At 40.9% G+C, this 16,650-nt stretch overlaps 1 protein-coding gene across 2 annotated transcripts in view; it reads left to right on the top strand.

Moving 5' to 3' along the window:
- Nucleotides 1-16,650, top strand: part of BEND2 (BEN domain containing 2) — a 268,497-nt gene that overhangs the window by 77,894 nt on the left and 173,953 nt on the right. For both annotated transcript variants that reach the window (XM_053707395.1, XM_053707394.1), the window contains exon 2: nt 12,505-12,663. In XM_053707395.1, coding sequence (XP_053563370.1) covers nt 12,505-12,663 — 159 coding nt within the window. The remainder of the gene's footprint in view (nt 1-12,504; nt 12,664-16,650) is intronic.

Genomic DNA, 16,650 nt, shown 5'->3' with positions numbered 1-16,650 from the left:
CAAGACAGCATGAGATGCGGGTCCCCGATCCGGGACCGGATTTGGTGGGGGGCAGACTCTCTCTCTTCACTCAGGCTTGGGCAAGAGATGTTCTGGATCCTTGGGCGCTAGAAATAGTCTTCCAAGGTTATCTTCTGGAAGTGATTCATCCTGTTCCATTAAAAGAACGAGGGATGGGGTTCTACTCCAATCTGTTCGTAGTTCCCAAAAAAGAGGGGAACGTTCAGACCAATCTTAGATCTCAAGATCCTAAACAAGTTTCTCAAGGTTCCATCGTCCAAAATGGAAACCATTCGAACAATCCTTCCATCCAGAAAGGTCAATTCTTGACCACAGTGGATTTAAAGGATGCGTATCTACATATTCCTGTCCACAAGGAACATCATCGGTTCCTAAGGTTCGCATTCCTGGACAAGCATTACCAGTTTGTGGCGCTTCCTTTCGGTTTAGCCACTGTTCCAAGGATTTTCACAAAGGTACTAGGGTCCCTTCTGGCGGTGCTAAGACCAAGGGGCATTGCTGTAGTACCTTACTTGGACGACATTCTGATTCAAGCGTCGTCCCTTCCTCAAGCAAAGGCTCACACGGACATAGTCCTGGCCTTTCTCAGATCTCACGGATGGTAAGTGAACGTGGAAAAGAGTTCTCTATCTCCGTCGACAAGAGTTCCCTTCTTGGGAACAATAATAGACTCCTTAGAAATGAGGATTTTTCTGACAGAGACCAGAAAAACAAAACTTCTAAACTCTTGTCGGATACTTCCTTCCGTTCTTCTTCCTTCCATAGCACAGTGCATGGAAGTGATAGGTTTGATGGTAGCGGCAATGGACATAGTTCCTTTTTGCGCGCATTCATCTAAGACCATTTCAATTGTGTATGCTCAGTCAGTGGAATGGGGACTATACAGACTTGTCTCCGAAGATACAAGTAAATCAGAGGACCAGAGACTCACTCCGTTGGTGGCTGTCCCTGGACAACCTGTCGCTAGGGGTGACCTCCCGCAGACCAGAGTGGGTCATTGTCACGACCGACGCCAGTCTGATGGGCTGGGGCGCGGTCTGGGGATCCCTGAAAGCTCAGGGTCTTTGGTCTCGGGAAGAATCTCTTCTACCGATAAATATTCTGGAACTGAGAGCGATATTCAATGCTCTCAAGGCTTGGCCTCAGCTAGCGAGGGCCAAGTTCATACGGTTTCAATCAGACAACATGACGACTGTTGCGTACATCAACCATCAGGGGGGAACAAGGAGTTCCCTGGCGATGAAGAAGTGACCAAAATCATTCAATGGGCGGAGACTCGCTCCTGCCACCTGTCTGCAATCCACATCCCAGGAGTGGAAACTTGGGAAGCGGATTTTCTGATTCGTCAGACATTGCATCCGGGGGGTGTGGGAACTCCATCCGGAAATCTTTGCCCAAATCACTCAACTGTGGGGCATTCCAGACATGGATCTGATGGCCTCTCGTCAGAACTTCAAGGTTCCTTGCTACGGGTCCAGATCCAGGGATCCCAAGGCGACTCTAGTAGATGCACTAGTAGCACCTTGGACCTTCAACTAGCTTATGTATTCCCGCCGTTTCCTCTCATCCCCAGGCTGGTAGCCAGGATCAATCAGGAGAGGGCGTAGGTGATCTTGATAGCTCCTGCGTAACCACGCAGGACTTGGTAGGCAGATCTGGTGAATATGTCATCGGCTTCACCATGGAAGCTACCTTTGAGACGAGACCTTCTTGTTCAAGGTCCGTTCGAACATCCGAATCTGGTCCTACTCCAGCTGACTGCTTGGAGATTGAACGCTTGATCTTATCAAAGCGAGGGTTCTCAGATTCTGTTATTGATACTCTTGTTCAGGCCAGAAAGCCTGTAACTAGAAAAATTTACCACAAAATATGGAAAAAATATATCTGTTGGTGGAATCTAAAGGATTCCCTTGGGACAAGGTAAAGATTCCTAGGATTCTATCCTTTCTTCAAGAAGGATTGGAGAAAGGATTATCTGCAAGTTCCTTGAAGGGACAGATTTCTGCCTTGTCTGTGTTACTTCACAAAGAGCTGGCAGCTGTGCCAGATGTTCAAGCCTTTGTTCAGGCTCTGGTTAGAATCAAGCCTGTTTACAAACCTTGACTCCTCCTTGGAGTCTCAACTTAGTTCTTTCAGTTCTTCAGGGGGGTTCCGTTTGAACCCTTACATTCCGTTGATATTAAGTTATTATCTTGGAAAGTTTTGTTTTTGGCTGCAATTTCTTCCGCTAGAAGAGTTTCAGAATTATCTGCTCTGCAGTGTTCTCCTCCTTATCTGGTGTTCCATGCAGATAAGGTGGTTTTACGTACTAAACCTGGTTTTCTTCCAAAAGTTGTTTCTAACAAAAACATTAACCAGGAGATAGTCGTGCCTTCTTTGGGTCCGAAACCAGTTTCGAAGAAGGAACGTTTGTTGCACAATTTGGATGTTGTTCGCGCTCTAAAATTCTATTTAGATGCTACAAAGGATTTTAGACAAACATCTTCCTTGTTTGTTGTTTATTCTGGTAACAGGAGAGGTCAAAAAGCAGCTTCTACCTCTCTCTCTTTTTGGATTAAAAGCATCATCAGATTGGCTTACGAGACTGCCGGACGGCAGCCTCCTGAAAGAATCACAGCTCATTCCACTAGGGCTGTGGCTTCCACATGGGCCTTCAAGAACGAGGCTTCTGTTGATCAGATATGTAGGGCAGCGACTTGGTCTTCACTGCACACTTTACCAAATTTTACAAGTTTGATACTTTTGCTTCTTCTGAGGCTATTTTTTGGGAGAAAGGTTTTGCAAGCCGTGGTGCCTTCCATTTAGGTGACCTGATTTGCTCCCTCCCTTCATCCGTGTCCTAAAGCTTTGGTATTGGTTCCCACAAGTACGGGATGACGCCGTGGACCGGACACACCTATGTTGGAGAAAACAGAATTTATGTTTACCTGATAAATTACTTTCTCCAACGGTGTGTCCGGTCCACGGCCCGCCCGGGTTTTTTAATCAGGTCTGATAATTTATTTTATTTTAACTACAGTCACCACGGTATCATATGGTTTCTCCTATGCAAATATTCCTCCTTAACGTTGGTCGAATGACTGGGGTAGGCGGAGCCTAGGAGGGATCATGTGACCAGCTTTGCTGGGCTCTTTGCCATTTCCTGTTGGGGAAGAGAATATCCCACAAGTAAGGATGACGCCGTGGACCGGACACACCGTTGGAGAAAGTAATTTATCAGGTAAACATAAATTCTGTTTTCTCATTTACTCCTATTATCAATTTTCTTAATTTTCCTGCTAACTTTATTTGAAAAACAAGAATGTAAGCTTAGGAGCTCGCCCATTTTTAGTTCAACACCTGGGTTGCGCTTGTTGATTGGTGGCTAAATGGCTCAAATAGCACTCTGTAGGTCCAGCAGCTAAAAAATATGAAGGGTGCAAGCTATCAGGAGCGACTGGTCAGCTACCCAGCAAGAACTTAAATCAAAGAAACAGCAGCACCTTGCTTCAAGTTATATATTTATTGCAGAGACAAGTAACAAAATTGTAACGTTTTGGGGGGCAACCCCTTAATCATACATGTGTACATCACATCCTGTGTGCTTTAAATAGCCAACAAATTAACACAAAAGTGCTCAATACACCTGAGCACTCCGAGCATACTTCCACCTAGTGGTTGAATTTCATAATTACACATAATTTAAAGGGTCACTGAAACCAAATTTTTTATTTTGTGATATAGATAGAGCATGCAATTTTAAGCAACTTTCTAATTTACTCCTATTATCAATTGTTCTTCTTTCTATTGCTATCTTTATTTGAAAAAGGCATCTAAGCTATTTGTTTTGTTCAGAACTCTGGATAGCACTTTTTTATTGGTGGATGAATTTATCCACCAATCAGCAAGGACATCCCAGGTTGTTCACCAAAAATGGGCCGACATCTAAACTTACATTCTTGCATTTCAAATAAAGATACCAAGAGAATAAAGAAAATTTGATAACAGGAGTAAATTAGAAAGTTGCTTAAAATGTCATGCTCTATCTAAATCACGAAAGAAAATATTTGGGTTCAGTGTCCCTTTAAAAACAGAATCAGAATAACATATTTGGAGCAGCAACATAACTTATACATTGTTATCATAATACATTTTTTAGCTATTGAACCAAAAAGAGATCAGGCATTTAACAGTTTTGATATATTTTTGTGTAATTTCATAATTAATATTTTTAAGAATTATTGTGAAAGCAATTAAAAATCTTTCAGAATATTGCTGTTAATGCTGATTTTAAAAACAACCATGCAAGACACTTAATGGATTGAAATAGACACTGCTGAGCCCTCTTCTTAACCACAACTGGGTAAATAATTTAGAAAAATCAGTGGATTCTTGTTACATTTTTTTAAAAAAACTGATTCTGATTTATTTCTAATGACAGTAAATGAGAGTCCACGAATTCCATTCATAACCTATGGGAAATACTTCACCTGGCTACCAGAAGGAGGAAAAACACCCCAAAGAGAGCATTGAAATATTTCTCCCACTTCTCCTACCCTCTCAGTAGTTCCTTGCCTCATTCATGGAGGTAGGCAGAGAGAGGTGCTCTGCTGAAAATTCTGATTTTACTGTCCTCAATGGATTGCTTCCTGCAAGAGAGGACAGGGGAGTTGTAGAAAGCTATGCAATTCTCTTAGTAGAGTTTTGGTGTATATTAGCTACTGATGGTTATATGGAAGTTTCTATTCCTTCTCCAGTGTTCTTATGCTATCCTCCCTTTTAGGCAAATGGTTTTACACTTATTTTCCACTTTGTGTTACAGGACTCCTGCAGGATGACAGAGATGAAACTTGGTAAGCCCTGATTATAGACCCTATTCCTCTAATGGCTTGTTGCCTATTGAGTTGAGGACAGTGGACAGACATACAGTTTCTGATTTTAAGACCCCAGACACATTAGGGTAAATAAAGAGAAAAAAGTGGATTCCATTCCAGATGTTTGCGATAGTAAAGCAGACTGGTGCAGACACTTACCGCATATACCCTGAACGTTTTTTTATTAAAAAAAAAAAAAGCGGATCAGAAACCTCAGGTTGAGGCTGAGACTTTGAATGTGTGACACTACAGAGGCGGCACTGGGTCTTTCGACTAAACTTGCCAGTCCAGACCTGGTACATGCCACTACTGTGTGATTGCAGCTTGGATGCCCTTACTGAGTGCTTCCGTTTTCCACACTTTTTTTCGGGCTACGGTGTATAGTTTGTGTGCGCTGTTAGCTCTATCACTGCGCATTAGACTTGTGGTGTGGGGCGTACACAAGGGTTTGCACCACACACTGTTTTGGTGCCATCCAGCCTCTCAAAGTGACAAGGGGGTGTGATCTGCACTACGCAGTTTTTTGCAAGCGGAGCAGCAATGTGAGAGAGCTGGCCGGATAAGGAGGTGGTGAGATAACCTCAGACGGAGCATTCTATATATTATTTGGCCAGTAACATTGATTAGTGCTCTGGGGTTCTACAGGTGATTGTTGCTCAACTTATTTGTGGTATGCTAGCAGTGTAAGTCCTCCCCATAGTACATTGATGATGGTTCTATGTACATTGGATGATGATAGATGATTCTATGATAGAAACCTAGTCAGAAGGATAATTGTCCTATTCCATTATTTGATTCAAATAATTGCATGCTATGCAGGTTACATACTGTGTGTCCTCCTGCTCAATTATGCATTGCTTGCCTTACATCCATTCTGCAGTCTCATTCTGGGGTCCCCTGGTAGTCAGACGTCCGCGGTGTCCCTGACACCTCAGTCTACCCCCTGGAATTATGCGGACTCAGGGGTGTCCTATGGACAGACCTCAGTATGCCCAGATATGCCAGTACTACAGCCGCAAATGGCGGCTCCTATTTCAACACATGCTGTTCTCTGCAACCCCGCTTCTCAATCACAACCCGGGGTTGGGACTTTTCCCTATGATTTTGCAGCCCAGCTACAATCTGCGGTTTCTGCTGCCCTAAGGCGCTTTGCCAGTTGCAAGGAAGAGGAAGGTTAAACACTATTCCTCTGAGTCTCGGACCAGCAGTTCTGTTGGTGCTGCAGCGGTCAGCCATTTGCAGCTTTCTGACATTGATGATTCCTTGGCTAGTTCTGAAGGAGAACTTTCATCCTCTACCTCCTATGTTGAATTGGAAAGTGATTCTGAGGATATTAATTAAGATTTAAAATTGAACACCTAAGATATTTACTTAGATGTTTTAAGCACACTAGGTGTACCTGATTCTAAACCCTCAGCGGAAAAGAGGTACATAAATTTGATATGGTATTTAAACCTGAAGTGTTCCCAGTACCTTCATTGATGACGGACATTATTTCCAAGGAGTTGGAAAAACTTGGTGTCCCTAATTTCTCCTTCTCCAAGCTTTAAGAGAATGTTTCCTGTTCCGGATAGTCCAGTTTTCAAGTGTGGAATGCGATCCCCAAAGTAGACAGCACCATTTCCACCTTAGTGAAATGCACTACTATCCCTCTGGAAGATGGCACATCCTTCAAGGACCCAATGTATAGGAGGTTAGAGGAATATCTGAGAAAAGTTTTTCTTCAGGGAGGCTTGCTTTTCCAACCTGCCGTAGTTATTGCTGTGGTGGCTGGTGCTGATTACGGTAGAATCCACTTTGGAGGATATCCAGGACCGCATTCAGTCCATAAAAATTGCCATTTCTTTCATCTGTGATGCCATTAATCAAATATTTTGTCTCAGTGCCAAGAACTCTGGCTTTGCTGTGCTAGCTAGGAGAGCTCTCTGGCTAAAGTCCTGGTAAGCAGACATGGTTTCTAAATCTAGGTTACTATCTTTGGCCTTTAAGGGAAATCCTTATTTGGCCGTGCCTGGATTCCATCCATTTCTACTGTCATAAGGGACGTGCTATGGGATGTTATCGCTCCTTTCGTCTGAACAAGACACAGAGGAGTGCTTCAACAACCAAGTCTAAAACTCCCAGAGTTACCTGGAAGCCAAACCCGTTGTGGAACAAGAATAAACAGCCCAAGAAATCGACCCCAGACAAAAAGTCAGCATGAAGGGTTGGCCCCTGACCTGGGCTCAGGTCAAGAATGGGTCATGATATCTCTGTTTCAGGAAGTTCAGGCTCAGTCCTTTCAGGATCCTTGGATTCTGCACATCATATCCCATGGATACAGAATAGGTTTCCGATCTCGCCCTCCAAAAGGGCAGGTTCCCCCTATCAAGGATCTCGGGGAAGCCGGTAAAAAAATAATAGCCTTGCAACGCTGTGTAGGAGATTTGCTATCTATGGGAGTTGTCCCCGTTGCCCAGGCAGAGAGGGAAAGAGGGTTCTATTCAAACCTATTCATTGTTCCAACCTGAAGTGCCTTAACAATTTCATAAGGGTACCTTCTTCAAGATAGAAACTATCAGGTCCATTTTTCCTTTTGTACAGGTGGGTCAATTCATAACCACCATAGATTGAAGGATGCATACTTCACATTCCAATTTACAGAGATCATTACCAGTACTCTACGTTTTTGGTTTCCTTGACAAGCTTTACCAATTCTTAGCTCTCCCATTTGTTTAGCTACGGCTCCCCAGGATATTTACAAAGGTTCTAGGGGCCCTCCTTGCTGTAGTCAGACAACAGGGGATTGCTGTGGCGCCATACTTGGGATGACATCTTGGTTCACGTGCCGCCTTTACGTTGAGTGACATCTCACACAGAGATGTTACTCTGGCATCTTTGGACGCATGACTGGAAATTAAAACCTGGAAAAAAGTTCTCTCACCCACAACACAAGATGTGAACTTCCTAGGGATCATCATAGATTCTATCAGCATGCATATTTATCTCACAGACCAATGCAGCCAGAAGCTTCAGGCTGCTTGCCGTCTACTTCAATCCACTCCTCAGCCTTCGGTGGCTTAATGCACTGTATGGAAATGGTTAGGTCTAATGGTTGCAGCTTCGGATGCTATTCCTTTTGCTCGCTATCATCTGAGACCGCTACCGTTATGTATGCTCAGGCAGAGGAATGGAAATCATTTAGGTCTATCTCAGGTAATATCTATGGATCCCTAGAGAGTCTCTTTCCTGGTGGCTGTCTCAGGAACCTATTCTCCAGGGCATGTGCTTCCTGCGCCTATCCTGGGAAATTATAACAACAGATGCGAGTTTGACAGGCTGGGGCACTGAGTGGGGTTCTCTTGAAACCCAGGGAACCTGGCGACCAGAGGAAGCGGTTCTCCTGATTAATGTTCTTGAGCTGAGGGCCATCTTCAAATTATCTTCTGTCGGGGCCCCAGTTACATTCCATCCGCTTTATTCGATTTCAATCGGCCAAACAATCACTACCGTGGTTGATGCTGGAAAGTGTCCCATTTTCTTCAATGGGCAGAGACATACCAATGCCAAATATCAGCCATCCACATTCCAGGTGTGGAAACTGTGAAGCAGATTTTCTGAGCAGGCAGACTCTTTGCTCTGGGGATGGTCTCTAAACCAGGAGTTTTTTTGCAGAGATCATCCACAGGTGGGGGTACCCAGAGATAGATCTGATGTCTTCCCGTCTCAATGCCACAACTACCAAGATACGAGTCTAGATCAAGAAATCCTCAGGCGGAGTTGGTGGACACCTTATCAGTTCCTTGGCATCAATCTAGTATCGATTTCTCCAATCGTTCTGCTCCTTGAGTAATAGCTCGAATCAAACAGGAAGGAATTTCAGTGATTCTGTTAACTCCTGCATGGTCACACAGGACTTGGTATGCAGACCTCTTGAGAATGTCATCTGTTCCTCCATGGCGACTTCCTCAGAGGCTGGACCTTCTGGATTTGGGTATGTTCTATCAAAATCTAGATTTTTCTGAGGCTGATTGCATGGAGATTGAACAAATAATTTTGTCCAGAGAGGATTTCTCTGAGGCGGTGATTGATACTCTGGTTCAGGCACGTAAACCAGTTACCAGACGTATTTACATAAGATGTGAATTGCTTATCTATTTTGGTGCGCAGACGTGGGTTCCCTTGGCACAAGGTGAAGACTCTGCACTATCCTTCAGTTTCTGCAGGATGTTTGGTGATGGGTTTGTATGTTAGTTCTCTCAAAGTTCAGATTTCTGCTCTTTTTGTATTGTTACAAAAGAGGTTGGCTCATTTGCCAGATGTTCAGTCATTTGTTCAGGCTATTGCTAGAATTAGACCTGTATTCAAGATTATTGCTTAATCTTGTTCTTCACACAGGCTTCATTTGAGCCTATGCATTCTATTAATACTTAAGTAACTAACTTGGAAAGTGTTGTTTCTGTTGCTATTTTCTATGCTTGTAGAGTGTCAGAATTATATGCCCTCCAGTGTGACTTGCCCTTATCTGGTGTTCCATTTGGATAAGGCTGTACTTCGGACAAAGACGGGATTTTTACCTAAACTTGTCTCAACTCATAATACCAATCAAGAAATGTTGTTCCGTCTTTGTCCCAATCCTCCTTCTTCAAGTAGAGGTTATTGCATTGTCTAGATGTTGTTAGAGCCTTAAACTTTTATCTTCATGCTACCAAGAAATTTCGTCAATCTTCCTTGTTTACCATGTTTTCTGGTAAGCACAAGAGTTAGAAGGTCACAGCTGTTTCCCTATCCTTCTGGCTCAGAAGTTTGATTCGCATGGCTTATATAGAAATGGGTCAGCAGCCTCCATCCCGGATTACAGCTAATTCTACCCATGCGGTGTCTACTTCCTGGGCCTTCAAGAATGAGGCTTCAGTTTAACAGATTTGTAAGACTGCTACCTGGTCTTCATTACATACTTTTATGAAATGTTATCGATTTGATGCTTTTTGCCTCAGCAAAGGCATGTTTTGGGAAAAGGTTCTTCAAGCGGTGGTGCCTATTATTTAGGACTGCCCTTGCCTACCTTTCCATCCCAAAACAACTTTGTGGCTTCCCAAAGGTTATGAATGGAATTTGAGGACTCTCACTGCCATTAGAAAGAAAATATAATTTATGCTTACCTGATAAATTATTTTCTTTCTTGGCAGTGAGAGTCCATGAACCTGCCCTGAATAGTTTAATGATGGCAGTCTTATGGCACCTCTTTTAGCCCTTTTTATCTCTCTACTTTTTAGCCTTTTTTATCTCTCTACTTTTCCTTATACCCAACTTGAACTACTGAGAGAGTAGGTAGGGGAAGTGGAAGGAATATTTAAATGCTCTGTTTGGGGTGTCTTTCCCTCCTCCTGGTGGCCAGGTAAAGTATTTCCCATAGGGCTCAATTCATCAATCAAGGGTGTAAAGAAGCATACATATTCGCCCCTCTCCGCCCCTGCTCTCCTCTGGCAGTCAGCAATCCGCTGCCTGAGTTTAACATTGCCCCAGTGCGCTATTTTGCGCTTGCGTTCAACACTGCCTCCTGCCCACGCACTGCCAATCATGTGCGGGCAGGGGGGTGTCTATCTCCCTGGTCGGATGAAACCAGGAAGTTTGAAATTCTCCACCTAGAGGTGTCTGATGACTGCTGCTTGATAAATCCTTACTTTCAGGTTCTCTTGTGAGGACCTGCAGTCGAATGGAGGAGAAGGGCTTGATAAATCGAGCAAAAATGCCTCTTAAATAGACATAAAATCAAACATTTTCTCTTTCATGATTCAGATAGAGCAATTTACTTCCGTTATGAATTTTATTGTTTTCGTTCTCTTGGTATCTCTTGTTGAAAAGTAGGTAAGTTCAGGAGTGTGCATAGTGTCTGCAACACTAGATGGCAGCAGTTTTTCCTGCCATGTAGTGCTCCAGACTTGTGTACGTTACTTATCTAGACATTTCTTCAACAAAGAATTGTCTGCAAACAAAGCAAATTTGATAATAGAAGTAAATTGGAAACTTTAAAAAAAAATTGTATTCCTATGTCTGAATCACAAAAGAAAAAAAATGGGGTTTCATGTCCCTTTAAACTCCCTGTGTGTGGTTGATTAGAGTTTTAAGGGACATTAAACCCAGATTTTTTTCTTTCACGATTCAGATAGAGAATACCATTTTAAACAACTTTATAATTTACTTCTATTATCTAATTTGCTTTATTCTCTTGATAGCCTTTCCTGAAAAGCTTATCTAGATAGACTCAGTAGCTTCCTATTGGTGGCTGCACATAGATGCCTCGTGATTGGCTCACCCGTGTGCATTGCTATTTCTTTAACAAAGGATATCTAAAGAATGAAGCAAAATAGATTATAGAAGTAAATGTGAATGTTATTTAAAATTGTATTCTCTACTTGAATCATGAAATAAATGTTTTGGGTTTAATGTCCCTTTAAGCTAAGGGTCAAATTGATGCACTGCTGTTTGTATTAGGGGTTAGTTTAGATTATCTCCAGCACCTGTGTATCCAGTGGGTGACAACGCCATCCAGGACCTCACACCAAAAGTCCCAAAAATTAATCCAATAGAGCAAATCAGATGGCAGCACTCCAGTAATCTAAAAAGATGTATTATTTATTCACATCAACTTCAAAAAAGACAAAAAAAACGACATTTCGGGTGTTACCCCTTAATCATGTTAACACCCAAAACTTTGTTGTTTTATTGTCTTTTTTGGAGTTGATGTGAATAAATAATACATCTTTACTGGAGTGCTGCCATCTGATTTGCTCTATTGGATTAGGGGTTAGCTAATTGCTGTATAGGTGTTCTAGGCAATCAAGGTGTTAAAGGGTCTGTATACACTAGCATTTTGTTTTGTATTTATTTAATTCTACAGTCCTAACGAATATGGTTACATCCGGATAATAAATGCTAAATTATTAAATATTTTGTAATATGTGAGCCTATTGCAATCCCTCCATCAAAGCCCCAGCTTACTAGGTTCAAATATAATTTCCTTTTTCCATGCTCGCTTTCTTCTTTGTGCACGCTCTAGGGGGAGGGAGTGGGCGATGACGTCAAGTATTGTGAAACTCTACCGGATTGAATATACAGAATAGCTTGCTTTATTCTGCCTTCGCAGATCTAGAAATTAAAGATTATAAATTACAAATAAAAAATAATAATAAATATATTATATATATATATATATATATATATATATATATATATAGATATATATATTTAAAAGAATGCATTGGTGTAAGTGGGGGAAGAAAGTATATACATTCATTGGTGTCAGTGCTGTGGTATCACTTGACTTTGGTACCTAGGTCCAGTCTTATCTGCTTCTTGTCCCACTGCTGCTATATGTGCACATGCCCGATATTTCTTACGTGGGGAGAGGCAGCCTGTTACAGCTCACTGTGGGGGTTATTTCAGGTTGTGGCCCACCAGGAGGGCTGTCAAGGCCCCGTACTAGGCTGTGGCCTGGCTGTTGAGAAACCAGGTTCTAGTGAAATAAAGAGTTAGTTGAATCAATGTATATTTGTTATACCTGGCAATCGGCCTGTACTAATCACTGCTAAACTGTTGCATACATTTCTGATATGTTTTTCAATAACATGGTTGCACCTTTTTTCTTTAGACTTTATAACTGTGAAAGTGGAAGACGATGACGATGAACCTGTGATCATTGAGAGCAGTTCATTGGGCGGTAGTCAAACTGGCCTTAAAATGCAGACTATGCTGGAACGTGATTCACAAGCAACTGAAGAGCACCATTACCTTTCTCAGATATCCTATGGTGAGTTATTCTTCATCCATTTATCACGTCTACTTGCTTTGTGCAAATAACATGCAAAGTAACATAGGCTAAATTGTCAGTAAAGTCAAAATTAATCCTTCATGATTCAGACAGAGCATACAATTTTCAACAACTTTTCAATATACTTCTATTATCAAATTAGCTTGTTTCCCTTAGTATCCTTTATTAAATAGTTATTATTTGCTCTTCAACAAATGATAACAAGAGATCAAAGCAAATTTGATAATAGAAGTAAATTGAATTGCATTATTTTTCTGAATCCTACAGGTTTCATTTTGACTTTACTGTGTTTTTGATTTGCATATTCTGATCATTTTTATTCTCGCATTTTTTTTCTATCTGCTTAACCCTTTGAGTGCTAAGCACTTTCACACTGGGTGCTAAGATTTTTTTATGGTTTTTTTTTTTTTTTTTTTTTTTTTTTAATTTATTTTTTTATTTTTTGAACAATTTTTTTTAACTTTTATTTTATTTTTTTCAGACCCCCAAAACTTACACTGGTTGGAAAGGTTGGGGCGATTACTTTCTATTGGGTGGGTCTTGGGGGTCTTTAGCTGCTTAGATGCCTGAGATACAGGCTTCTAAGCAGCATGCCCCCTGCTCCTATACTTAACATTGTTAAGTTAAAATAAAGGTGCGCTGTGACGTCATCACGTTATTGCGTGTGTGACATTACCACGCAAAAACAGGAAGCCACGGTGATGACTGTCACTCTACAGGCACGATCGCCGGGGGGGGTAGGAGCGGGTGGGAGCCCCCAGATCTCCTCTCAAGGGTGGGAGAGGTGCTAGCGACGGCTCTGAGCCATCGTTATCACCAGAGTGGGAAACTCTGCAAGAGTGGGAAACTCAGAGCCGTTGTTAGCACTCAAGGGGTTAAATTGTTTTTAGCTATAATTGTAAATATAATAAAAACATGTAGTGGGTGGGTATCATTTCAGCAGCTATCAGAGATATCTACTTAGTTCTTGAGCTTTTCAAACCAGTTTCCAAAAATAATTCTGAGAAGAAAATGTGCGTAATATGAAGAAAACAAGCCCACATAATAAATGGCAGTAAGATATTTCGGGCCAGATTACAAGTGGAGCGCTATATATCGATTTCATAAAAGCAATATTTGCGCTCCACTGTGTAAAAGTTTTCAGCAATGCAAAAGCAACCTCGCATTCGCATTGCTGGGAAGCACTGCGCTCACAAGAGCTCGCTTCCATAGGCTCCTAAGCGCAGGGATAGGGGTAAGTAGCACAGCGATCCCAGCAAATTTAAATTTACATGCACAGTATATGATTATATACATATATATTTACAGGGAACACACAGTGTTTGGGGGTACATTTATAAAATTAACCAGAGATCTGATATCTGGTTATTTTTATAAGCGCTAATTGCTACCGCAAGCTGCGCGATAGAAATAACCAGCCACTTGTTAATGGTTGGTAATTATCATGCACCTATTTTTAGGGTTTATATTTATTTTACAGGTAACTTGGTATTTATTTTAACTAGGTACAATAGCTATTAAATAGTTAATAACTATTTAATAGCTACCTAGTTAAAATAATTACCAATTTACCTGTAAAACATCCTACCTAAGTTACAAATACACCTACACTATCAATAAATTAATTAAAATAAACTACATTACTAAACTAAATTATAATTTAAATACACTAAACTAAATTACAAAAAATTAAAAAAATTACAAGAATTTTAAGCTAATTACACCTAATCTAAGCCCCCATATTAAAATAACAAAGCCCCCAAAAAATAAAAATGCTTTTCTGAGGTACAATCCTTGTTTTAGTGATTGCATGTAATATTCTAATTTTCTGAGATTATGGATTTTTGGGGTTTCATTAGCTGTAAGCCATATTCATCACATTATGAAGCATCACGGCTGAACTATCTGCCTTTGCATGTAATCATGTAATGAGTATATATTCATATATTAGTTTCACCTTTTAAGTTGCATTCGTGAAATAAATGAACTTTTTGCACAATATTCTATTTTTTTCGAGTTTCCTCCTGTAACCTTTAATGTAGTGTTGGTACAATATCAATCTCAGACTAGTGTGTCTTTACTGCTGTGTTTAAATGTGCATGGGTACATGAATATTAGGCATGGCTATGGCACCTGTAACTGCGTATGTGCATAGTTTGTGTTACTAAATCTAATCTCTATAGGCGAGATTACATATGTGGCGTTGGTTTCAGCTCAACTGCTGAAACCCCACGCCGCCTATAAGTTTACCTTGCACATCGGGCGAATCACATATACGGCGCCGTCAGATGATAAACTTCTGTAAGTCGGATAAAGTGGCGATATTCAGAAATGTGCGGAAATATACATTTCTGGAGTTGCCAGTTACTTATTGCAGTATATGATCTGCCGGCGCCTAAGGAAAAAACAAAAAAAAGTTAATCCGCAGGTAAAAGTCTAACCGCCTCCCAAAAATAAACCTGACACGATATCCGCCATCCCCCCCACATCACAACTAATAATAAAGTGTAATAACCTCTAAACCACCATCCCACACATCTCAACTACTAACAAAAGTATTAACCCCTAATCTGCCAACCCCCCACATCGCAACCTACCTAATACAGTTATTAACCATTAAACCGCCAACCCCCACATCGCAATCTACCTAATACAGGTATTAACCACTAAACCGCCAACCCCCCACATCGCAATCTACCTAATAAAGTGATTAACCCCTAATACGCCATTCACCCACAATGCAAATAAGCTAATTAAAGTATTAACCCCCTAAACTGCCAACCCCCCACAACGACAACTACCTAATTACACTATTAACCCCTAAACTGCCAACCCCCCACAATGCAGTATTAATCTAATCACTAAGCCACCTAACACCCCCTAACTTAACCCCAAATAAAGTATCTCCCTAAAAAAAAATTGGCAAAATAAAAATATCCTAACTTCCTATTAAAATAAAAAAAATAACATTACAGTAAAAATAAAAAAAGAAACATAAGATTACATAAAAAAAGAAAATGTAATATTACTAAAAATAAAAATATCTAAGATTACAAAAAGTAATAAACCAAATTATCCAAAATAAAAAAAAATTCAACCTAATCTAATACCACTATAAAAACAAAAAAACACCCCAAAATAAAAACACCCCCTAATCTAACACTAAACTACCAATAGCCCTTAAAAGGTTCTTTTGTAGGGCATTGCCCTTAAGCAATCAGCTCTTTTACTTTTAAAAATTATAAATTACCCCCTAAAAGTACAATATGTCAAACTTAAAGGACCGTGTTTCTGTTCCACGGCATAGCTTCCGGTAAGATCGTTTCAATTTTTACACATATTGCAAATGCTAGAAGACAGGGTCACAGTGTGGCTCCATTTATCTATATGGGATCAAGGGTTAATATCTCCTGAGGGGGATTATGAACAGTTGGGTTTAATCATCCATGCTTTATTTGATTTTATGCTGCTTTATGTGTAAGATGTTTATGGGCTCATAGGCTGAGATGGAACGTACAGGTTTCACTTTCACTTTGAAGGTTGCGCAGCTTAAAAGCTTGGCACGTTTTTTCTGATAGCACGGACAGTCTTGCATTGCACACCATGTAACCGGAATGGTCGAAGCTTCCATTGACCGAGTTACTACCGGAGAGGAGTTTTATCTCTTTTCTGTCTGGGTCATAGGAGGTGGTGAGTGCCCCAGCCATTGGGGGTATAAAAGTGCAATTTTTGTATTTAAAATAAAGTTTGTTTTTTCTGTAGTCCTCCACATATAGTACTTCGGCTATGGAGGATTCTGATTCATTAGAGGGTTCTCCCTCTATTTTAAAGAGTAATGCCTGTTTTTATTGTGAGCGAGCTCTGGAATTTCCGCCCTCTCAATTATGTTCCATATGCCTTTTGATAAGGGGATTATATCAAATAAGGTTGACATGTTTGATACCACTGAGCCGCCCACCTCTGAAG

Source organism: Bombina bombina, chromosome 3 (assembly GCF_027579735.1).
Source record: "Bombina bombina isolate aBomBom1 chromosome 3, aBomBom1.pri, whole genome shotgun sequence".
In the NCBI taxonomy this organism is placed as follows: Eukaryota; Metazoa; Chordata; class Amphibia; order Anura; family Bombinatoridae; genus Bombina; species Bombina bombina.
Note: the sequence above shows the minus strand (reverse complement) of the source record. Positions and strands in the feature narration are given on the sequence as shown.